This window comes from Heloderma suspectum, chromosome 2, assembly GCF_057233095.1.
Source record: "Heloderma suspectum isolate Gila_16-S chromosome 2, 16-S_ref, whole genome shotgun sequence".
Classification (NCBI taxonomy): Eukaryota; Metazoa; Chordata; class Lepidosauria; order Squamata; family Helodermatidae; genus Heloderma; species Heloderma suspectum.
In genome coordinates this window covers 26927809-26953246 of record NC_139459.1, presented here as the reverse complement: position 1 = coordinate 26953246, position 25438 = coordinate 26927809, and the positions used below count along the sequence as shown (strand labels likewise).

The 25438-nt window shown below is 44.1% G+C and overlaps 2 protein-coding genes across 2 annotated transcripts in view; both read right to left on the bottom strand.

Moving 5' to 3' along the window:
• The window catches only part of SPEF2 (sperm flagellar and cilia associated 2), a 168802-nt gene that overhangs the window by 37790 nt on the left and 105574 nt on the right, over positions 1–25438 (bottom strand). Inside the window, exons 25-30 of the mRNA XM_084833059.1 lie at positions 24057–24217; positions 21975–22152; positions 20848–21100; positions 17415–17534; positions 15075–15213; positions 12731–12960 (exon numbers count right to left, since the gene is read on the bottom strand). Of these exons, the coding sequence (XP_084689185.1) occupies positions 12731–12960; positions 15075–15213; positions 17415–17534; positions 20848–21100; positions 21975–22152; positions 24057–24217 (1081 nt within the window). The remainder of the gene's footprint in view (positions 1–12730; positions 12961–15074; positions 15214–17414; positions 17535–20847; positions 21101–21974; positions 22153–24056; positions 24218–25438) is intronic.
• Positions 415–7072, bottom strand: LOC146352020 (zinc finger protein 862-like). The gene is made up of 5 exons (XM_084833066.1): positions 4467–7072; positions 4142–4359; positions 3845–4053; positions 3611–3734; positions 415–3504 (listed from the first exon to the last, which is right to left on the bottom strand). The coding sequence occupies exons 1-5, from the start codon at positions 5529–5531 to the stop codon at positions 3120–3122; spliced, it is 2001 nt and encodes a 666-aa protein (XP_084689192.1). The 5' UTR covers positions 5532–7072; the 3' UTR covers positions 415–3119.

The window sequence follows — 25438 nt, the reverse complement described above, 5'->3', positions numbered from 1 at the left end:
CTAGAGGCAGCTGTATTTACGGTGTCTTATCCAGAATGCATGGGAGATATCCCTGGTGTATAGGAGAGAGAGACAATATCCTCAACTTGTTTTTACTCCGAAAATATTTCATTCTGCATACGGCTTTCTTCCCTTTCCTGCGATTTCTGATGCATTAAAATATTCTCAAAAGTCCCATTTCGCCATTTCTTTTACTATTTGCAGATGATAAGAAACTTTTTGGGGTGCCATTTGCAGCTAGGGTCTTTGTAGCTGCTGCTGATAAAAAGTGATCCCTCCCACCACTGTTAAGCCAAAGTAAGCATTACGCAAAACACTTGAATGAATGAACAAATGAATGAATGAACAACTGAATGAAGGAACAATGAGAATTTTCTGAACAATTTTGAAAGCCCAAATCACCAAGGCAACTAGCAATGTGTAAAGGGCATTTATTTGCCCCCGAAGGAAAGTATTTTGCATGACAAATTTCCAGAAGAATGAAAATCTACGGGATGTTAGACTAGTCAGTAAAAACAGTAAGAACAATTATTTATCCACATGATGCATAACAGGGATGAAATAATTTAAGATACAGGATTATAAACAGTCATTTGAAAGAAATTGCTTTCCATTCTTCCCTATCTTGGCAGAACCATAATATTCCAAAACACCTGCTTTACAATGAGAAATTCTAACTGTGCTCAGACAAACATGATACATTAAGTTCAGCTTGGTAAATAGTTCAGCAACCTGGGGTGGGGTATCACATGATTCTTCTCTCCTCTCCACCAAGGAGCATATCTTGCTCCTTGGTGGAGCAAGTATATGTTTTAACCAAGCATATGTTTTAATTTAAAAATACTTTATATACAGATACAAAATATATACTTCATAATTACATAGCAAATATAGTACATATGTATCACAGCACTTGACGCTGCCATATTGAAAAAAAGAAGTATGTCTAAAGCAAGGGTGGGGAACCTGTGGCCTTCCAGATGTCGTTAGACTTCAGCTACTATCAGCCCCAGCCAGCATGGCTAATGGTCAGGGATGGGAGGTGTAATCCAACAACATTTGGAGGGTTACAGGTTCTCCACCCTTTCTCTAAAGAATCTGACCATATTAGCCTTCAATAAGAAATCTATGCAACTCGGCCCCGCACACACACAAAATCAGCTTGTCTAAAAACATATTGCGTATTTCACTTCCTTCTCTAAATATAACTGCATGTGTTAATTTTACAAGAAAGAGAGCATTCCATACTCCCACACACCCAATCTTCCTCTAGTTTCTCTGCTGGTTCTTTTCATTCTAGCTGTTACAAGGCTTAAAACTTCCTTTTATTAACAATATCTTTTATATAACGCTACATATCTGGTTTAATGGTACCACTGTCTCATCTATTTCCCCCTACAGTGATCTATTTTGAACAAACACCCACCATATATGGTTTTTATCTTATTTTTCTCTTCCACATTTCTTACACCTGTTACAAAGATAAGTCTTCCTAAGTTTCACTGGGATCAAATACCAATTATAAGTAACCATGTATGTGATCATTTTCTTTAAAATTAACAGATGCTGATCATTTTACCTGGGAGAAAAATAGTTTTCTAAATACTTTGCAGCAAGAGTTCTCAAATTTTCTATCCCCACGTCCCACTTGAGAGGGCTGAAAATTACTGAGGCCTACCAGTCACAAAATGGCAGCACGGGGGACAGATCTCATCACAAAATGTTAGTGTGGGTTTTTAAAGTCCCCAGTTGGGGGAAATTCAGAGCACTTCTTCACCTCCCTGGCAGCAAAAAATGTAAATACTAAATTAAACCAACATCTGAATTCCCTTTCATGACATCCAAAATCATCTGCCCGAGGCATGTGACTCACTCTGCCCAATGACAGGCAGTTTCTAAAAAGTGTTTTTTTTAAATGCAATATTGGGGATCCATTATATATATATATATATAGCTTGGTTCTTGGGTGGTTTATGATTTTTTTTTAAAGACAACTAATAAAGAAGGTCACTTGAAGAGGTCCAATGGAGTGGCCAGCATGGAGAAGGGCAAGCCATAATTATTCGCCGCCTCCTCTTCATCATCCCCTCCTTGCTGTCACCTTTGGCCAGGATGGCTGGGACTGCTGCCAACACCTGCAGGGACTGCTGCCAACACGGGTCCCTGGCAGCTCCTGGAGCAACATGTTCCCCAACGCTGGCACTGCTAACATCTCCTCCATCAGTGGCAGCGGGCAGCTTGATTCAGCAGGTGCTGCCATGGGCTCCAGGTCCCTTGAAGCACAAAGCCCTGGTGGCAGTGAGTCATGCTGAAACATCATCCTAGCAGCAGCAGACAAAGACGACATGAAGGAGAATGCTAACAAAAAGGAGGCAGCGATGGATCACGGCTTGTCCTACTTCATGCTCTGGACTGGGGCTGCTGTTGCTGGGGGGTGTCCCTCTTCCATCTGAGCCAGGAGGAGGAAGTGGTGGTTGAAGCAGCTGAGCGCTCCATTGTCAGGATGCTTGATGATAGTTAGCTCCACCTGGGCACTCTGCCTCTGTCTCCTTCCTTCTGCCTCCTCTGTCCCCCTGCTCATTCCACCCTCATCCACCTTCCCCTCCCCTCTATCTTCTCCTGGTGCAGGTGTGGCAGAAAAGCCAGTTGGCCAGGGGCAACACATCCTGTTGTCTGGGAGGGAGGGGTGGGCAGGAGGTGGCCAAGGACAGCACAACCCATCTGAAACAATGCAGTGGCCCAAAGTTTGAGAAACACTGCCGTGCAGTATCATTTGATGAAGATCCCTCTCTTGTTCCAGTCTATATTGCTTTACAGTCCACTCCAGCCATAAGAACATGACCTGGTATTTAGACGTCTTCCTATGTTTTTTGACCACATTTTAGTTTTCATGTCATTTGGGGGTCTTGCTTGGCTCAAGTTTTATGTTCCTTTTTTTTTGTAATTGAAAGGATAGCCTCGAGGGGCTAAAATGCCTTCCATTTTCCTAGCAGGTAAATTGCATAAGCTGCTCACAATATATTTGGCTAGCATTTAGTAAATGGTTATTTTAAAAAAGAATAAATCCATGCTCTCTACTAAAATCTTTGTGAAGACATAATGGAGAGGGTGATACACATCTAATCGCTTCCAAATGAACTTTCCCTTTCCCATTCAGAGTCAGCTGAACAACTGGATCTCTCACAGTCAGCCATCCATTGACCAGCCTGTAGTCTTCTATTCCTTTGGCAAGATATGTTCCACAACTGAATAGCCTTTTGGGGGTCAAACCTTTTGATATCTGGAGAATTCATCTGAATGACCATGAGATCAGTCACACTTTCAAACATTAGTTTTGAACGCGGCTGCATCATCGTAAGCTTCATTTGACCAAAGCCTCGTGCCGCTTCATCGGAACTTGCCGGCAGTGCCAGGACAAGATCTACTAGCGTCAGGATGTTTGGATATTTATGAGAATAATCTGTGTTCACCGAATCCCATGTTAAGCTCCGGATGCTTTGATATCTAGAAAGGAGAATGGTTGTTATTAAATTTGTTTTCCCTGCTAACATCATTAGTAAAATTCATTTAATCTTCAACAAGCTTGTGTTTAGGTCAGCCTGTGCATTACCTATTATATAGTTCTGCTTTCAGCATGTTCCATTCGGTCTCAATTTCATCAACATTCACATTGGCACATTCTAGGACCAGCTCATAATACTTAGTCAAGACAGACACTTCCATTTCACCAAATCCTGGAGAAATTTGAATATTAATTAAAAAGAAACACACCCAACCCACACATTTGAGAAAGAAATTATTCATTCAGATATAGTCACATTGCCATTGCAGGGCTTTTCTGTACCTTGTTTGATTTTGTCTGGCCACAGCTTAAAACTTCCAATAGTGCTTGCTCTCAATATATCTTCACTAGCGTCACAAAAACAATCACATAGCCGGTTCAAAAGACTGCTTAATAATTCTATCCGGACTGCTGATATATTGCCATCTCCTACAAGCTGGTAACCGTGAAAGTGTGTGATTGTTTCCACCAGACGCTCTCTTGGCCCCGATCTGAAAAATATCACATTTGAGAAATGGACTGCATGTCTTCAATTCAGATACAGCCAGTCATATGCAGTATTTGTTAAGTATACACAACCTGGCTTGATACATTCGAAGTGTTTCCTGAGTTGACTGAATTGTTGCAAACACATCTGCAATGGAAGAATTCTGATCCTGGGCAACGCGAGATAGAATGTTGAGGACATTAATGACATCCAGTAAGAAATGAGTAAACTTAACAATGTCTGTTTTCAGAAGTAGCTTTAAGATATCTTTGGCTTTCTGGTGATTTGAAGAACATGGCTCTTGTTCTACCTGGAACTCATCAAGAAAAACAATTCAGTAACACATTTGGTGAAACCCTCTCCCAGTTCTGCATTTATTATTTTTTCTGTCCATGTATGCTTTTAAAGAGCATTTACCTTACTCATATGTAGGACAATTGCAGGGTACCCTTTATGAAGGATCTGAAGAGCTGTCTGTAGGCGAAGGAGCCATCGAGAGCCACCAATTCGAGAAGGGATTGCTGGTCTCAGTTTGAGAGATTCGTAAACTAGCCTGAGGTTGCTCTTATTTAGTGAAGAATGATGATAAAAATAGTATATGTTCTTCAAGAGATTTGTTAGAATGGTGTATTGCAGAGTGCTCTTCAGTGCTGCCTTGTAAGCAATTTCAAGGCGATGCACAAGAAAATGCACACTCTGAACACATGGCTGGATTTCCTTCAACAGTTTAGCCACCCCATTATTTTGTCCTACCATAACGTTTCCGCCATCACTTCCAAAGCCAACAAGTTTTCTTGCCCAGTCTTGGCTGGGCAAATTGAGCTGCAGATTGGCCTGTAGTGTTTTCAAAATGGCCTTTTTTACAGCAGAAGCATCACATTTCTCTACTGGCTGAACTCCAACAATCTGGCAGTGGACTTTTCCTTGGTATGCAAAGCGGACATACACAAGAGCAGCTTCTGTGACTGTGTTGTCTGTCATGCCATCACTAATGAGAGAGAAGAACTTGCATTGTTCCAATTTCTCTTTCAAGGCCCTTCGTTCCACTTCAGCAATAAAATGAATAAAGATTCTTGCTGCCTTGTCATTTCTAAACACGGAACCAATATCTACTCCCTTCATATCATCTAGCTTGCACATCCAGTCCAGGTCTGTGAAGGGCCGCCCAGTTTTGGCGATGGCGTGGCATGTTCTAAAGAGGTTTTCTATTCTTCCCAAGGTGGTTTTAGTCATGCTTTTTAACATCTGCTCAGTGGTAGCTTTGTCTGGGATAGAACTACTGGCTGCTTCCATACAGGTAGCCCACGCATGAGCTTCACTGCTGTGGTGGTCGCTGACTAACTCAAGTACAAAATCATCAGTCCCGGAACAAAAATTGTGTGTCTTCTCCCCTAAATCCACATTATGTTTCCGACACAAAGCACAGTACATTGTGCCTCTGTCACTGTCATGTTTTAGCCAAGGGTACTTTGACAGCCACATTTTTGGAAACCGGTGATTCTTCTTTGATTGCTTCTGGTTGCCTGGAGTTAGATTCTTGCTTTTAAATTGCTTCAGCGCTGCTATGGCTATAAAGATTTTAGATGTAGACTCAGCATTAAAATATTTTATCACGGCTGCTACATTTTCACTCTGATATGATTACTTATTTTAAACTATAATCTCTGGCTTTTAATGTTTGTTTTTAAGGTGCACGCTGCTCATTAGGGATGGGCGAACAAGTGATGTTCAAGGTCACCAGGGCCCTGTGAACATCGGCCTGCAGCTCGTATTGTGCCCAATTCCCGTTCGCATTTGCGATTGCTGCTCACTCCGTGCTGACAAGAAAATTGTGCAAATTTAGCAGCAAACAGGAAATTTGCACAACTTTCCTCTGTTAGATTTGTGTAAATTCCCCAAATTTATGCAAATTTCCTAAATTTCCTCAATAGAATAAAGGGGGGGCTGATTCAGTTTACGGGGGAAATTTGTGCAAATTATGAAATTTGCACAAATACAGGAAATTTGCACAAATCAAATTTGAGCACAGGTTCGGCAATTTATGAACCTTTTTGACAGACATGCACTCACACTCAAGATTGTGTTCGAAGTTGTGAACAGGGCACACTGGTATGTTTTGCAAGTAAAACTGAAATTCTCATGCATCTGTACTGCTCACAGAGGTGGAATGATCTTCCTGACATCTGCTGCTCCCAAGGCATTCCAGGAAGTGACACTTTGAGGAATGCCATGAGAGTGATGCAACACAGTATGGTACAGGGCTTTTTTTTAAGTTAGAAAAAGTAAGAAAATGTCTGGAAAACCTGGACTACCTCATAAGGATAAATCAGGTAAGTGGCAACTCCCTCTGACTTGAAATTTCAGAGAAATTTATTTTCCCTCCTCATCAACCCACCCAATGAATAGTTGAAAAAGACATTTTCCCAATGTTCAGCAGGATGTTAGATTTTCTACACACAGTGGGTAGAGAACAGGCCTGGTTCTTGGAACAATAAAAACCTGGCAGGTAGGTACTGAGCCCAGCCCTGGTCCCACCTCCTCCCTTCCTTGAACCTAGAACTCTAGGAAGTCATTTTCTCAGGATGCTAGACATCAGTTGTTCCTAGGAGAAAGATATCTCCCAACATTCCAGGTGGCAGGGAGGGGAGGGAGGGAGGAATGGAGAAGAGGAGGAAGTGGGGAAGAGAGAAAATGGGAAAAAGAGGGAGACCCTGACCTCTCTGCTGCTTGGAGAAGGAGGGTGGGGAGGAAGCTGTCCTTCTACCACTGGCCAAGCAGCTGCAGGCACCAGGGAAAAGGGTTTGGGTAATATTGGCTTCAGGTTTTTGAGGGCCCTTGGGCAAGACACCCTCATTGGGCTCCCTCCCTCAGTGAATCTGTCCTCTCACCACCATTGTCATTAGCTGCTGCTCCTCCTCCACTGTCTTGTCACTGCTACTACTCAGCTTGCTTGACAGGAAGAGAACCCATAAACAAGCATACAGTGGCATCTCCTCCTCCTCACCACCATCGCTGTCTGGGCCAGGCAAGAGGCAGGTGAACAAACAGGTTGCATGGAGAGAAGGATCATGACCAGGGGGCTTTTGTAAGTGGGCCCCTACTGAGGTGTGGGCGCTCGGCCTACCCTTGACCATGCCTACCCTTGATGCCGACCCTGGAGTTAGGGATCACAGGAAAAAGGGCCAGCAGCTGCAAGCCAATTTAGAACTCTCAGGAAAAAATAACTTTCTCCTAGCATTCTCTACTTTTGCTCATAATTGCTGATCCAAACCAAAATTGAGCACAGGAAAGCGGGGGAGCTCGCCAGTTCCACTGCAAACAAATTAATACAATTCCAATTAAAAGTCTTTTCAATATCAAACTATTAGAGGCTTTGAAGTCAAAGCAGCAGGAGATAAAACAAAAATTAGAGTATTCATTGTTGAGACTGTGCTCCCTAAGAGACCTGAAGCCTTGTTTTTTCTAGCCAGTGGAAATGTCCTAGGGAAAATGTTCATTAAAACAGCCCATGTTCCACTTAAATGCAGTTTTCTTTCCTGTAGAAAGAATCATGTAATAAGGCCATTGGTCTCTTAAAGCAAAGCTGGGTGCTTTCCATGTTGCTAACTAAGCTTCTCTGTGTGATCTAATCTTCTTGTGGCTAAAAGTTCTCCGAGGCCACAGATATTAGTCGACTCTTGTGAGTCAAAATAGTATTTGGTATATAGCACACAAGTTTCCTTCTATGGTTTCCCTTTTTTTCTGCTGACTTCCTATATGATACTATTCAGCAAAGGCCTACAAATCCATTTTCTTGTTCGTGTTTAATGCAATACTTCTGAAGGGGGTCAACCAAAAGCAAATAGTGTTTTTAAATAAGAAAATGTCAGCAGATCTCTTATTCCTAATCCAAATGGTGTGGCAGAATATCCTTGACCATGTCTAACTAGAAGCGATCATGGAAAAAAAAAATGACCTAAATCCAACTACATGAGGTTGTATCAACAGGCTGTGAGAAAGCAAATGAAAAATAGGCCAAGGCCTTTTGTGATTACCTGCCCCCTGAAAGCTTCCTATAGTCAGTTGCTGCCATGTCAGTCTCCATATATTAGAGCAGATCTACAGGTTTAGAAAAAGGACATGATACAGTCTTGGGGGACTGTACTGTCAGGTCCCTTGGTCCTCTCCCTTCGCAATCACACACTCCAGGGTACCAGGCTTCAGACTCACTACTTCATTAGTTAATGACCAGGCTTTTTACAAATGCAAATCTTCGGAGATTCTCAGGCTACAAAGGAAAACAGCTACTCCACGCAATTACGAATATTAATAGAGGAGCCAAGTGGGAATCAGAGCAGTTTGAAACAAGAACTTGCCAGCCAGAATAACTTAGGGGGGGGATGCCCTTCCCTTACAGTTGTGCCCTTCTATGTAGACTATCATGCATAGCCAACCAGATGGAATGTCTGAGCTCCGCCTCTAACTTTTCCCGCTTTGCTCTACACCGGACTCTAGCATCCTTCAGATCACACCCCACACTCTCCTCCTCCTCCGAGACCTGAGTTCTCATGGGGGAAGACATGGGGGGGCCTTCAGGTCGAACCATCTGTGTGCCAAGTTCCTGAGAATAATGTCTATCCATATCTGAGCTCACTAGGGAGGAAGCCTCTCCTGGTTCTGGCTGTTCCCATTTTTAGTCTGAACTGCTAACTATCTCCACACGCTCAGAATCATTCCTGATATGTACCACTTCAGAATATAAGGAGGGGAATCACGTGTTTGAATGTAACCCCATTAAGGACATGTAATTCACAATGTATAGCAGGGGTGGGGGATCCTCATTCTGTCAAGGGTCACATACCCTTGGGATAATCTGTTGGGGGCTGCATGCTGGCAGAGGGCAGGGCCAGAGCCCAAAGTGGGCAGAGCCACTGCTTCTCTTTCTTTTTTTCTGCCACTGCCTTGTCTCTTTTTCCCTCCTTCCCTCCCTGCCCAGCAGGCTGCCAATGGAAGGGCAGACCACTTTTGACAGATGTATGAGCTAGGGATGTCAGAGAAATCTGCAGTGCAATCAAATGAGTTTGGATTTCTAGTAATCTGACCTGTGGATTCCACAGCGGACCGACTTCTCCCAAGTCGCATGGATTCTGTGGACTTGTGGACCATTTTTTGTTTACTTTTTGGAATTTTACACAAATTTAGTCATAGAAAAATATGTAAAATAAAAAACACCACCCAAAAATGTGCATTTCCCCCATAGACGGAAGAATGAAAATGTGTATTTTGTGGGTGTTTGCACATTTTCGCATGTGCAAATTTGCACAAATGTGGATTTGTGCAAATGCAGATTTGTGCAAATTCAGGAAATGGGAAAAAATCCAATTCTGTCAATGAGCAAACAAAGGGCACGTGACAATCTGTGAAACGCTGATGGAACAGTTTTACAAAATCCATGCATCCCTAGTATGAACTGATCACTTGCAGAGGGCCTTTGGAATGAGGCCAAGGGCTGCATGTAGCTGGATGGCCATCGGTTGTCCACCCCGGATATACAGTTTTGGAACAAAACCTAATTCTCACTGGGGTAGTTCTCCTGTGTCTCTAGGCTGTACCATTTCAGACTGCAATTGGGGGCTCAATTGACTGAATGCTTCTTTATACAACAAAAACCCTCCCTGCTCTCAGAAAACTAGCATGTCAAGGAGGCTAGAACCCATCTTCTTGACATAGTAGTTTTCTTTGTGGTGATAACTGTGTTATATGGAAGTGGATTCAATCATGTGAACCTCCACTGGCAATCTGAATGGGTTCAGCCCAGTACCACCATAGTGGTAGTTCAGTGAGAAGTAACTCCCCAGTCGGGGAGATAGGTGCATTGCTTGTTCTGGATGGGATTTCACTCCCTCTGAAAGATCAGGTTCATAGTCTGGGGGTACTCCTGGATCCATCATTGTCACTGGAGGTCCAAGTGGCTGCTGCGGCTCGGACTGCCTTTTACCAGCTTTGGCTGGTTCGCCAGCTATGGCCTCTCCTGGACAGGGATAGCTTGGCCACAGTGGTACAGAATGGGTTATTGCAATGTGCTCTGTGTGGGGCTGCCCTTAAGCCGCTCTGGAAACTGGAGCTAGTGCAGAATGCAGCAGCTCAGCTGTTTTGGGGAGCTGCCCCTTTCCAGCATATAACTCCTTTGCTGAGGGAACTGCATTGGCTGCCTATTTGCTACCGGGCCAAGTTTAAGGTATTAGTACTAGTGTACAAAGCCCTAAACAATTTGGGACCAGGATACCTGAGAGAGCTCTTTACCAACCTGCCCAGTCCCTGAGGTCATCGGAGGGCTTGTTCCTGGTGGTTCCACATGGACCTATGGCCCGGTTGGTCCACCAGGAAGAGAGCCTTCAGTGTAGTGGCCCCCTTCCTGTGGAATTCCCTGCCTTTGGAGGACAGGCAGGCACCAACATTGTGTTGCTTTTGGTGCCTCCAGAAGATGTTATTTCAAGAGGCTTTCCTTGAGTGACCAGCCACAGTTTATTATGTTCAGAATCTGTTCTTTTAAACTGTTTTAATTATTTTAATTATGGTTTTTTTATTCTTTTATCTTGCTGTTAACTGCTCTGAAATCTTTGATGTAGAGCAGTATATAAATACTGTAAATAAAATAAAATAAATAATTAATTAATAAGTAGGCCTTAGGTCATGCCCCTTCCCGGAAAAACTTTTGCCCTTCTGTGTGTTTCAGTGTATATCTGTCATGTATAGGAAAATGGCTGCCATTTACATTAGAAATAGTAACTTAATTATAAACTTATAGATAATGCTGATGGTGCAATCCTTTCAGAACCCAGAATTAAACAGGACATTAATTCTAAAAGAAAATACACCGATTAATAAATCTGGATAGCATACTATATGTTCCCATATTATGATAACAAAATGTTGTAAATAGCCTTTGAAGACACAGGGCTGGTTCACATGCATTGACAACCCAGGTTAAACCTGGGTTGGCGTGAATGAGCCAACATGCTAGTCCTTTCTCCTTGATTGCTTCTGCTTGGCTCCTCCTGCCAGCAAGAGCAGCTAAACAACTGACGGATGCTCTGTTCCTGGGTTGTTTAGCATGACATCCAAACATGAAACTCTGGCTTGTCTCTTCCCTGACAAGCCAGAGTTGTAACCCAGGCCAGAGTTCCAGGTTCAGACATAATGCTAAGCAACAGGAACAGGGTGTTCCTAGGTTGTTTAGCCACTCCTGCTGGCAGGAGGAGCCAAGTGGGAGCGATTAAGCAACAGGGACTATCCATGACAACCCAGGGTTTAAAAATAACCTGGGTTGTAATCGCGTGCAAACCAGGACACAGGTTCCAATTTAGGTATGTGGATTCCTTAACATCTAAGGGCCATTTCACACATTACGTGGTAGCAAAAGTCACAGGCAATCCCAGATCTCTAAATTAAATATATACTCCTGAGAATGTAATGTGTGAATGTGACAAATGTGTATCACATTTGCCACATTCACACATTACATTCTGAGCTATATACATTTAATTTAGAGAGGGACATTTTTAAATGCTGAAAGTGGTCTGAGAGAGGCCCCTCTTCCATGGCGTACACACATTTCTTTTGTCCCACTGTCACAGTCAAAGACGCGTTGTGAGTTTTTTCAAGGAATACCAAAAATCCTGTTCAAACCAGAGCTGAAAATGGAATGAATGTACACACCACAAGCAAGGATCCCTCTTTTGAACTACCTTCAATTCTCGGGAAAAAGGCTTAGTACTAGGATACTAGGATAGGACCACCCACTCATATGTGACCTTGCCTGGTTACTGAGATCTTCTAAGGATGCCTGACTCTGGATTGCACCTTACCTCCATGTTTTGAGAAAGGAGGGTGACTATCTGAGGGTTAAACTACACATTATGTTAAATAGATTGCATGCAGCTCAATGTTGGTTTTTGTTTTACTCTAAAGGAAGTACAAGTGGCCCAGTCTGGATCAGGACCATTGCACACAGGGAGGGGAGGTTTGATCTCCCTTACCCACCCAATTTCCCTTTCCGGCATGTTAAAGAAAGAAAAGGTATTTAAGGATTATACCTCCCCTCCCTGTTTTGGGCAGTTTGCGGTTCCAAGTGCTTACTTTAGAGTAAAACAAAATAAACACAGAGCTGCACATTACATCTTCAACGTAAGATGTAGATTGACTCCGAGAAAGAACCGTCTTGGTAGTAATGCCTCAGTTACAGAAATCCATTCCCATTTTGTACACCTGGCACCAGATTAGCTCAAGGCACCAGGCAAAGACTACACTTCAAAGGCAGGATAAAAAAAGTTAATTCAATAATGCATAAATAAATACCAATATCCCCTGCCTTGGAGGAAAAAAAATCCTAAATGTAGGCTGGAATCCTAAACACACTTTCCTGTAAGCACCATTGAACACAACAGGACTTACATCCGAGTAAACACACAAACTATTGCACTGTTGATGTGTGAAGCAGCCCTAAACTTTTCACGTCAAATAGCTGCTTGGTATTTTGACGCTACTCTTAGTCATAGTAGATAAATATTTGAATGCTGGTATGCATTATTATTGCCTAGTACCATAATTACTGGCACGAATGTACAACTTTTTAATAGCTTGAAATCTTGAGCAGGTAACTAATCTACTTTTAGGGATTTATATAGAAGGCATTTTCCTACCTTTAGGTGCCACCTGTAGAAACTGCTTATGAAGAGTGCTAAGCTGTGAAATAGTTAGAGTACTATCTGTAGCAGTCTCTACGGATGGAGGACGAGGTGGAGGGAGAGGATCCGGAAATACTTTGATATCACCATTAATGTAAAAATCTACCCCTTCTAGAACAAGTTCAAACTGGATTCTGGTAGACATTTCAATATGGTTGCGAGCAACTTCCGTTAATTTGTCAACACTGTAACGAAATGAATTTTTTAAAAAGGGAGGTAACCCTTCACAATTCTAAAACTGTAATAATACTGGTGAACTGTTCTTTTGCCTTTGTGGCTGCTAAGATCACAGCTAGAAGAGCCATCTGTGGTTCTCCACACCCTGGCCTGTGTGATTAAAGTCCCTAAAGCCGCACAGCTGTGTCCAGTGGGGTAAGACCCAATGGCTACTGGAGCAGCTGAAGTGGACAGCTGAAACACATCTCAATGCCAGTTTGAACCCCCCTCCTTCACGTGACCATTTGGTTCCCCATGAAAGTGGGAGGGGGAACCTTTTGCGGGGGGGGGGGAATCTACTATCTTTAGGATAGTAGAGACAGCAGCGGAGGGTTCCAGGGTTGGGGGGGGGGCTTTTAGAGTGCAATCCTATGGCCCCTTGAGGAGCTATAGGATGCTGGGAATTTCCCCTCCAAGGTCATAGACAGAGCTGCAACCTCGGAGAGGGGAAATCCAAGCAGGGATTTCCCCACCACCACTTACCCCCTCTCCTCCCAGCCGTCATGGAGAGTTCCATGGTGGCTGCCTCTCCAGAGGTCTGGGGAGAGGAAGGACAGGAAGGCATGGGGGCAGGCTGATGGTGAGGTGGAAAGGGAGAGGAGAGGCTGTGGGTCCACCACATCCAAAGGCCTCCCAGATACTGTCCCCACCAGCACAGAGCAGCTCGATGGGCTCAGAGGCTCATCTAATGGACAATACAGCAAAGGAGGATGGAGAGGCAAAAAAGCTTCCATCGCTCCTCCTGCCCTGCCAGCAAGATACTTAGAGACTTCCATCATTCCGGTATCTAATCCATAGGATTGTGTTGAAAATCATTTTAAAAATCTTTGCAGTTGCTTCAACTAAAGGAGGAGGTGATTTCCGCAAATTCGCCTTTTCTCCCACAGCCCTCTGCACTTCACAGACAAGAGGGGAACAGGAAGTGTGAAGCAACTATGCTTTCACTTCTCCCTGAATCGCTGTCATGTCCAAAGCCACCATGAATCTCTTAAGAAAGATCTAGTTGTCACAGGCAACCCCCCTAGTTCTGGTTAAGGATGAACATTCTAAGGCTTTCTTCACTCGGAGCTTTTATCCTGCGATTGAGATTGCTCCTTCACAGAAGTTTGTGGGCACTTTACATGACGCCATTACCCTGCCATGACCCTCCAGGGCTAAATGCCCTTTGTTCCGTTTTTAAATAGATCGCAGATAATGAGCTATCAAATTACCCGGTTGTGTTCCACTTCAGTTTCCCCCGTGAAAAGAGTACAAGCGGCAAGAAGAGGAGCAAGCTCAATGAAGGATAGTGGAAGACTCGGATACGGGGAGAAGGAAGGGGAAAGGCGTGCGGGAAAAGGAAGCATGTGAAACAGGGAGTTGTTGTGATCCTGCATTTAAAAGAGAAGCAGAAAGCCCCGTTTTAAATGCAGGATTTTAGGCTGGTGTAGAGATGCCCTAAATGTTACCTTAATCCTCTTTGTTGGGTTATATCCAACTGGGTCCTTTACTCACAGAAAGCTGTTGGATCCAGTGGAACTTCAGTGAATGCAGGGGATTGGGAGGCAATTTTTCTGAAATTCCCCTTTTCTCCTGTGGCCCCCTGCACCACCTCCAACGCTGTTCCAGAGAGTGGGGGGCCCTTTGTGGTGGTGCTGGGGGCTACAGTGGGAAGGAGGAATGAGAGAAAGGCGAATCAACCTCCATGGGTCAAAGAGCCCACTGTGAACAGTTGGACAGAATGCATTGTCCTTTCAAAAATGAAAGACTCACACCTTTCATTTAACCTACTTTCAAACATACTATAACACAGAAAATTAGAAGCTCTTCATTTAATCTCTCTCTCTCTCTCTCTCTCTCTCTCAATCTCAATCTCTCTCTCTCTGACACACACACACACCATAATCCATCTGCTACACTACTCAATGAATCTACTCTTAATTGTAGACACACAATTGGGGCTCTATATTAGAGATAATGCAATTGAAATGAACCCTTTCCCCAACATACCTCTTCAGCCTTTTTCTTAGACCAATGATCTTTCACCAGGTGTAATCTACTGTAAAACAATACTAATGCTTCATCAAAATTAAGCAAATATTACCTGGACATTTCAGCCAGGAATCTCTCTCCAAGCCATTTTTCCATATTCCTGTATGTTACTTCTGCTTTTGATTGCAGATCCTCAGTGAAAGCTAGCGCTTTAACTTTTAGCAGCTCAAGTCGAGATTTTGCAGCCTCCGCTGTTTGAAAAATTGGTTTAGAACAGAAAAATGAAAACAACTGTACAGTTCTGACAATTATACATTAAGTTACGCATTATTTAGGAAACAGACAGCCTGATCCAATGGGTCTGCATAACTGGATTGCTGTAAACCAGGGCCCTATGCAGACCTAAGTGCTTAACCATAGTTTGTTTTCCTTAACTATGGTTAGCATTATATCTTGATTAAGATTAAGGAGTGCCTGCAAATATGATGTGAAACCATGGTTTGAAATGGCTTGAGTTAACCATAGTTAAGCATTACAAGCAAACCATGGTTAAAAGTAAGTTACTCTGCCTTTCCACCCTCGCTGCTTAACAAGGCTTATAAGAACACAAGAAGAGCCCTGCTGGATCAGACGAAGGATCTATCTAGTCTAGCATTCTGTTAACACAGTGACTAACCAGATACCCCAATAGGAAACCCACAGCAGGACATGAGTGCAACAGCACCCTCCCACCCATGTTCCCCAGCAACTGGTGTACATAGGCATACTGCCTCTGATACTGGAGGTAGCATATAGCCATCAGGACCAGTAGCCATTGATAGCCTTCTCCTCCAGGAACTTGTCTAAATCCCTTTTAAAGCCATCCAAATCGGTGGCCATCACTACTTCTTGTGATAGCAAGTTCTATAGTTTAACTATGCGCTGTGTGAAGAAGCACTTCCTTTTATCTGTTCTGAATCTCCCACCAATCAGCTTCGTGGGATGACCCCAGGTTCTAGTATTAGGAAAGAGGGAGAAAAATGTCCCCCTTTCCACTTTCTCCACACCATGCATAATTTTGTACACTTCTATCACGTCTCCCCTTACTTTTTTCCCCCAAGCTTAACAATCTCAGCTGCTGTAACCTTCCCTTATAGGGGAGTTGCTCCAGCCCCTTGATCATTTTAGTCACCCTTTTCTGTACTTTTTCCAGCTCTACAATACCTTTTTTTAGGTGCCGTGACCACACCTGTACACAGTATTCTAAGTGTGGTCGCACCATAGATCTGCATAAGGGCAGTATGATATTGGCAGTTTTATTCTCAATTCCTTTCCTAATTATACCTAACATGGAGTTTGCCTTTTTCACAGCAGCCACACACTGAGCTGACATTTTCATCGAGCTGTCCACCCCAACCTCAAGATCTCTTTCTTGGCCAGTCACCACTAGCTCATATCCCATCAGCTTATACTTGAAGTTGGGATTTTTTGCCCCAATGTGCATCACTTTACACTTGCTTACGTTGAATCACATTTGCAATTTTGATGTCCCTTCTCCCAGTTTGGAGAGATCCTTTTGGAGCTCCTCACAGTTCCTTTTTGTTTTAACCACCCTAGATAAGTTGATGTCATCAGCAAACTTGACAACTTCACTGCTGACTCCTAATTCCACTCCAGATCATTTATGAACAAGCTGAAATGTGTTGTTCCCAGTACAGACCCCTGTGGGATCCCTCTATTTACATCCCCCATTGGGAGAATTGACAATTTATTCCTACTCTCTGCTTTCTGTTCTTTAACCAGTTACTGCTCTGTAAGAGGACCTTTCTTCTTATTCTATGACTGCTAAGTTTGCTCAGAAGCCTTTGATGAGGGATTTCTGGAAATCTAAGTAGACAATGTCTACTGGATCACCCCTGTCCACATGTTTACTGACACTCTCAAAGAAATCTAAAAGGCTAGTGAAACAGGATTACCTTTGTGGATGCCATGTTGATTCTTTTTCAGCAGGGCCTGTCCTTCTATATACTTACTAATTTTATCTTTAACAATGCTTTCAAGCAATTTACCTGGAACAGAGGTAAAGCTAACCAGCCTGTAATTTTTCGGATCCCCCCTGGATCTCTTTTAAAAAACTGGCGTTACATCGGCCATTCTCCAGTACTTCTTATGTTCTTATGAAAGTACGTTTCTCTGTTATCTTATATACACTCTCCTGGGGCAGGGCTTAGTTCAACAAGCTATTACATGGCTTCCCTGTGTTTCAGTTCTTAAGAGGGTTAAGGCAATAAACCATGGTTAGTCCTAAAGATGGTTAAGCATGATGCCTGCAACATGCTCAAGCAAATATTGCTACAGCTTGTAGAAGATCTAGGAGCAATTTGTGGTCTTTAATTTCCCAGTATTTTTTTAGCTTTGGAAGACTTTAAGCTGAAAATGTTCCTGAATTCATGTCATTGAAATTAATACATACCTTCATGCTCCAGCGCAGCAAAATATTCCTGCTTCATCTTAAGCCTCAGTTCTTGCTTCTTTAATTCTTCTGGGGATAGGGGTATCAGTGTTGCTTCGATCACTGATGGAGAATGGGAACCTGCAAGGAAGAGGGAATATTTTGTATAGAACCAAAGCTGCAAATATTGGAATGCATAATGTTTATGTTACTATTAACATACAGCTATGTGTCACCCCTGCAGTGGGCATTGAACTCTTAGGTTAGAAGTGCCAAGATAGTAATAAATCAGACTCAAAGGTTTACTTACAAGGAGTACTTTACTAGGTAACTTACAGCACACAGGCATACCTAATGGTTGGATCAGACAGCTTCTCTGAACCCCGAGCCATTGGGTCAAATGGGTTTTATACAATACATGTTAGCAATGAGGCAGCATAACAGCAGCATAGCCCCTAGCGTTCATTCCCAGCATAAACTAACAGCACTTGGTTCTCAGGCACAGCCACCTGCAGCTTTAAGGTAAACAAACTCTGCTTCTCAGGCACATCAGTGATAAGACATTCTCGTCATTAGCAAGGAATGTTCTGAGAAGGCTGTTATCGGCCCTGTGAATCATCTTCACATGCTCAGAGGCTTACTAGCAAGGGAATTGCAATAATAATGAACTTAAGCAAGCATTATGGATCTCTAGGCCCCTCTAACACTACAAATGACTTGGCTACGCTCCTGGGGCCAATACAAGCTGACACTCTGGGCATTTCACAAAAATGACTGTGACTCACTCAAACATTTGTATAATTAAATTTTTCAACATTAAAAAAATAACTGAAATCAGAGACATTTTGTTACACTAAGAGTGACAGATAATATCTGTTTCACTTAGGGCTGTACTGAACTGAGAAGGCACATTTTTCAGCCGTTTCACCTCCCTCAAAACAGGCAGTATTGTTTCAGCTCTATTTTGGGGTGAGATGAATCGGATCCACTAGCTTTTTCGTTTCCCCCAGAAAGCAGTGTTCTGAGGTGCTTTTTGAATTTTGGAAAATTCAAATTGCTATAAAAATGGCTTTCTCCAGATTTGGAGAAAAATGGCTTTCTCCATTGCCACTTACTAAGGGATATAGTGGACAGCAGTATAGTGGACAGCAGTTGAATACAGAAAAAACATACTTTTGTAGTGTTAAATTCCAGCAACATTTGCAGACTCATTAAAAAATATGAGTGGTGGCAGCTACCTCTGAGGAAGAGAGACAAGGGGTGTTTTGCACTCTGCCCTACCTCGCAGGGTTGGGAGTACAGACATATGAGTTTGTCACAGGAGTAGATTAGAGGAACTCCCAAAGGGAAAGTAGGTCACACAAGTTATGAATGAGGAAAGTGGGGGTATTAGAGGATGGGGAGGGAATATAAGCTCGATTTTGAGAAAACGTTTCTTCAGAAATCAATTTGTGCTCCTAAAATCATCTTACCAGTCTGGATATTTGGAGAGTAAGACTTATTTTACAATTATCACACCATTTTTCAACAACACTGGTTCTCAAAGCAGTCCACAAATATTAGAACCAGATTTACAGGGAGATAATATTGGCCTATTTTAAAACGTATCCCTATCTTCAGAATACCGGGTGCTATTCATGATATCAAACGAACCTAGTCTGATAGAGCTCCTGACCTCCTCCCCACAAAGAGGGGGGTGGCAACGGGAGGTATTGTGGGGCAAATGTGTTTCAAAGGTTTCTCTCCATCTGCCCGGTGCCCCTGTTGCTCTGGGCAGATGGCATCAACAGATCTCAGCCCTCAGAACTCTCAGGAGCAGCGACTGTTGGAGGCAGAGGCAATGGGGGCGGGGCCGGGAGGACACAGCCTTGTATAAAGTCTTCTCAACAACTGCTGCGGTCACCTCTCCAGGTCTGCAGCAATGGTCATGACCCCTAATAGAGGCCCCCACCACTAAAATAGGCCCCCGGGCTTATGCTCAGCAGCCAGATGTCTTTATCCTCTGTGGACTTCCTCCCCAGGGCTGATATCCAGTTGCCATGGCTCCACACCCTGCATTTCTTCAAGGACAGTGGCATGAAAGGGAGATCCTGGGGTCAGATGTTTCTCAGAGCTCTCTCCCCAGTCCGTATGCCATTCCTGCTGCTTTGGCCAGATGTTATCAGCCCTCGTGTCAAGTGGAACAAAGAAGCATTGGAACTTGTCATGTTTATGCTCCTTGGCCCCACTGTAGTTTACAATACCATGACTGCCTGCGATAGAATGCACACATGGGAATCATCGCATCTAAGTGTGGCGTTCTTGACTGTGCTTTTTGAAATATAACACTTCCTTTTGACCACAGACCAGGAAAGCCTGCCTGACAAATATCCTTGGTTACAATCTAACTCCTGCACATAGAGAGCAATGTACTGAGTGGTCTCCACAGCCAGGCATTGTGTGAGCATCTCTACACCAGCCTAAAATCCTGCATTTAAAACAGGTCTTTCTGCTTCTGTTTTAAATGCAGGATCACAACTGACTCCCTTTACATGCAATTCCTTCCCCCCTCCCCTTCCCCCTCCTTCTCCCCATATCTGAGGGATCCTCCACATCAAGGTTTTATCCTGCAATTGAGATTGCTCCTTTCCCCCCACCCCTTCCCCCTCCTTCTCCCTGTATACAATGCGTTCTGTCCAACTGTTCACAGCGGCTCTTTGATTCATGGAGGTTGATTCTCCTTTCTCTCATTCCTCCTTCCCACTGTAGCCCCCAGCACCACCACAAAGGGTCCCCCCACTCTCTGGAACAGCGTTGGAGGTGGTGCAGAGGGCCACAGGAGAAAAGGGGAATTTGGGAATTCACAAAAATTGCCTCCCAATCCCCTGCATTCACTGAAGTGCCACTGGATCCAACAGCCTTCTGTGAGTAAAGGACCCAGTTGGATATAACCCAGCAAAGAGGATTAAGGTACACATTTAGGGCATCTGTACACCAGCCTAAAATCCTGCATTTAAAATGGGGCTTTCTGCTTCTCTTTTAAATGCAGGATCACAACGACTCCCTGTTTCACGTGATTCCTTTTCCCCCACGCCTTTCCCCTTCCTTCTCCCTGTACCTGAGTCTTCCATTATCCTTCATTGATCTTGCGCCTCTTCTTGCCGCTTTTACTCTTTTCACGGAGGAAACTGAAGCGGAACACAACCGGGTAATTTGATAGCTCATTATCTGTGATCTATTTAAAAATGGAACAAAGGGCATTTAGCCCTGGAGGGTCCCGGCAGGGTCCCGGCATCATGTCCAGAGCCTGCAAACTCCCGTGAAGGAGCAATCTCAATTGCAGGATAAAAGCTCGGTATGAAGGAGCCCTGTGACTGTTGCAACTTGTTGTTCACTTAATTTCTCTCTTTCAATCAAATGCAATTACACAAATCCAGAATTCCCCACCGGTCCTGCATCATTGCACCTCATTTACCTTTCTTTTTTCCTTTTTTGGCATCTTTGCCTTCCTTTCCTTTGGCCTCTTTTCCACCTTTCCCTTCCTTTCCACCTTTGCCTTCCTTTCCTCCTTTGCCTTCCTTTCCTCCTTTTCCACCTTTCCCTTTCCCTTCTTTTCCACCTTTGCCAGCAATGGCTTGGGAAGATTTTAGCCGCTCTCTTTCCTTCATTTCTTGCTGAAGCCGTTCTTTTTCTTCCTCTGCTTCTTTGGACTGTATTTCAGTAGTCACCTTAAATTTTAAATGGTCACAATTTTGGTAGAAGCATCAGGAACATTTTACTATATCAGCCAGGGAGCAACAATATCACACTTCATCAATAACCAACATTTTAAAAAGCAGAACACTTACATCATAAACTATTAGGACTTTACATAAGGTGGGATCTAGAGACCCATGAACAGATGCAACGGGGGGGGGGTACTTCCTGCTGCAGCCCCCCACTTGCATCCCAAAACTGCTCCTGAGTGTTGGAAAAACAGTAGGATGCCAGGCTACATGCATCTTTGGTCCGATCCAATAGAGCTGCTCTTATATTCTTCTATTGTTCCTATGGCATGCTCAGGGCAGCCCTATCATTAGGCAGAGTGAAGCAGTTGCCTCAGGTAGCAGATGCTGGGAGGCAGCAGCAAGGTGTTGGAGGAGAGATCTGTGTGCCTTGCAGCCTGCCCTGCACCCCCTAAGTTACTCTGCTGCTTCCAGGTGCAGTGGAGGATGCATCATCAGTGTTGAAGACAAGATTCACCCACCAGTCCAGTCAGCCTTTTAAAGTGGAATGGGGGGAGGGGCACCATCTTGTTCACCTCAGGCAACAAAATGTCTTGGTCCAGCCCTGGAAAGGCATGGGATGTGGTGTGGAAATGGGGACTGAAACAACCCATGGGCTGTTGTAGGATTCTGGGTGGCTTGTTATCCACAGCCTGGCCAGGTTTGCACAAGCTGCATTGCTGAGGGTAATTACGCTATTCTCCCCGGCTCAGGCGGCGGGAAAATAAGGCACCGTGGCTCATTTCCCCAGCAAGGATCATGCAACCCCGGCCAATGTAACAGAAATGACAATTCCAAACTCTCTATCCGAACTCTTTAATAATCAAGGTTTCCTTACCATGGTAGATATTGCTGTTACAATGTTGTGCCACGTCTCCACAATCAGTTTCTCATCTGGAGCAAAATTAAATATTGTACTTTCAGAAAACAGATCATCCTTGACCTTAACTGGAATTGCTTTAATCTTTTCCCTGTTGACTTCTGGAGAAGGAGATCTGTGAGCAATCATAGGAATTCTTTAAAAAGAGAGAGAGAGAGAAAGATAAGCAACAGCCTCACTCTTGCATTTGTTTGGAGTTTACATTTTTATTACACAGAGCACGTTTCTACACATCGGGCTTCCCCAACCTGGTGCCATCCAGATGTGTTAGACTACAACACCCAGGATCCCCTAGCCAGGTTGGGGAAGGCTGCTATACTTTATAAAGGTAACACATGGTAAATTAACAGCTGGTTTCAAATGGAAGCCTGGTGTTTGGGTTCATCAAGCCTAAAGCTTGCATGTTCTCCCGCTGTGCATATAGGACATTTAGTGCAAGCCAAGATGTGTAGAGTATGCACAACTACGTCCCAGTCAGGTGATCTACCCAGCCCATTTATGTGGCATATGGATAGCAGTGAGAGCAGCACGATTTGCATAGGTACTTACATATGTAGCCCTTAGTTCACACTGAAAGTCCTACCTCCACTACGGGTGGGGAGCCCAAGGGCTTAAGGGCTCTTGTTTCCTGCTGCTGCCACCATTTATAAAACTTGCATGCTGGGCCACAGTGTGAACTAGCCCTTCAGATAGGGGTGTTGGGCCTCTTTCAGCCCAAGGGAGGAATTCCATTTTAGAGAAGCTCTTAGGGGGCTGCATTCCAGTGGCGGGTGGGGCTAAAGGCAAAAGAGGCAGGACTAAAAAATGCCACTCTATTTTAGCCTAAAGTGGTTCCTGCCAGTAACTAAGCCTTAGGAGAGAGGCATTCCAACCTTTTAGAATGGGGAACTAACGTCACAAAAGCCAGGAAACCACCAAATGATTGGTGGTTGGGGGAAAGGGGGTGGGGCCGAGGGAAGGGGCGTGGCCATCTGGGAACCCTGGAGAGCTGGATTGGGACCCCAGGAGGGCTGGATTTGGCCTGTGAGCCTGACGCTCTGCACCTCTGCCTTAGGTGAAAGGGGTAAGATTCAAATTTTAAAAGTAAGAGACAGAAACAGAAAAAAGAAATTCTCCAAAGAAGCCAGGGTTGTTTTGGACCAAACTAGATGTGTGGTTGGAGATGTGTGAATGCATCTCCCAGTGTCGTGTGTGTGTGTGTGTTACTAAAAGAAGCCACCGAGGGTGATTTAATTAATCAAGGGCACAATCCTATGCATGTCTAGATAGAAAAAAGGCCTAGAACTCTCAGCATCTCCCAGCATGGCTGGGGAATCTCAGCATTCCCCAGCCAATGGAGCAGCAGCAGTAGGGCAGGGGAGAAGAAGGGGTCGGCGAGTGTGTATGTGTGATTGAAAGACGGAGAGGGGTGGCAAAACAAGCAAGGGGAGATTCCCTCTCTCTGCCGCATCCCCTCCACCAACCGTCTCTTTGTGCATGTGAGTATACGTGCGTGTGTGTGCATGCACGCACACATGTTCACATCTGTGTGTGGTGCACATGAGTGTGCATGTGTGTGCAGATATTCACAAAGGGTGGAGGGGATAGGTGTATGCTGCATGCATCTGCCCCCTCCCTGCAGTGTAAAGTATTGCAGGTTGCCAGTTACATGGCATATTTTGTTACCAGCTATAGAAACATGTAGAAGAGGTGTGTCTCTGTACATACACGCTTTGCTAACACCTTAATACCGACAGTGGCCATTTTTACCATTGCCATAAACCAGGTCACACCCACGGTCCATCTAGCACAGTATTGCCCAGAATTGTCTCTTTGACTGGCAATGACTCTCCAAGGTCTCAAGAAGGGGCCTTTCATATCACCTGTTACCAGCGATTTTTTAAAAACTGTATATGCCAGGGACTGAACCTGGGACCTTCTGCATGCAAGGTGTGGGTTCTACCACTGAGTGATGGCACATACTCTACCTCCTAATTACACACACACACACACACACAATTCTATTCAGTAATTATTGCAATTCCACAATTTTGATTGTACATTTTAGTCTTGCCCTCTTCCATGGATTGTTCTCTTTCAACTAGTTCTATCAAGGGTATCCTGGTAAACTCGGTGCTGGTCTCTGTTGGAATTTTGCTTTCCATTCCTCTATAGTAGTCATGCAAAAGTCTCTTGGTGTCCTGGAAACGGTCCATTTCATTCTTCATTGTGTACAAAGAAAGCAGTTGTGTTAATCAATTATTTTCTGGCATCTTGTTCTCAACAAATAATACAGAAAGCAATTCCTAAAACAGCAAAGGGCTGTACATATATTCGAAAAACTAGATTCACACAACAGACTGAATCTTTACATAATTTTAGGATCCAACATACTTGGATCCAAGAATTAATAATACTGTAACCCATATCAGAGATTTACAGAGTTGTAGCTACCCCATAGCTGAACCACTCCTTCCCCTATAGAGTTGTCAGAGTCTCAACATCATTTGGAAACCATGATTAAGGGAGCAGCCATAGGATTGTACTCTCCTTTCCTTACTCTCAGGCTCTTGCTTCCCATCTCACACATAGATTCTCCCTATACTCCCACTGTTGGCCTTAAGCATAGTTGGTTGTGCACTAACATTAGCCATAGTTATTCCTAACCAGCTTTTCATTAGTAAACTCATGTGTAACTAGCTTCAAACACTGATTAGGAATGGACCCTAGTTAGTATTAATCTAGGTTAGCATTGCTGCAAATACCGTGACTACCCATGATTATGGGCTGGGGAGGAGAATCAGTGTGTAAGAGAGGAGAGCTTGGGGGAGATTTGCAATCCCATGTCTCGGGCCATCGTTAAAAGAAGGTAATACTAAAGGCTATCTGCAATAGTCCTCAGAGTCACTCTTCTGTTTGGAGCAAACATGTTTTAAGTAGGGACGCGCAAGTACCTCCTGATCCACCTCAGAGGCCACTTTGGGGATTCCGAGGCAGGCTCGATCCACTTCAGGCTGATTCGGGCGGGCCCCAACCTGCTTTGGCCTCCAGAGCCAAAGCGGGATTTGGATGGCCAAATCCCACTTCTTGGCCTCCGGAGCTGAAGCGGGATTTGGATGGCCAAATCCCACTTCAGGCCCTCCCGGATGCCCCTGCTGCGCCATGTGACCCCCTAGCTCCTTACCTGGGTCTTTGGGACACCTGCTGGCAGCCGTCTTTTTCCAAGGAGTTGGAGTCACCACCACCAGCTCCTTACCTGGGCCCTCAGGATGCACGCCAGCAACTGTCTTCTTGTTCCAGGGAGTTGCCATGGCAACTCTGTATTTCTGGAAATAGATCCTGTGCAAATGGTGGCCATCATAATGTATGCTACATTAATGGCAGCCACTATTTGTGCAGGATCTATTTCTGGGAATACAGGGAGTTGCCATTTTAAAAATGGC

Bases quoted from the DNA above. Each gene is read 5' to 3' on its own strand.
- LOC146352020 (XM_084833066.1), bottom strand. From the start codon at position 5,531: ATGTGGCTGTCAAAGTACCCTTGGCTAAAACATGACAGTGACAGAGGC. The intron at 4,054-4,141 runs GTTGTGTATACT...GATATTTTTCAG, and splicing joins CTTCGAATGTATCAAGCCAG to ATCGGGGCCAAGAGAGCGTC. The intron at 3,505-3,610 runs GTAATGCACAGG...TCTCCTTTCTAG, and splicing joins AAAGCAGAACTATATAATAG to ATATCAAAGCATCCGGAGCT.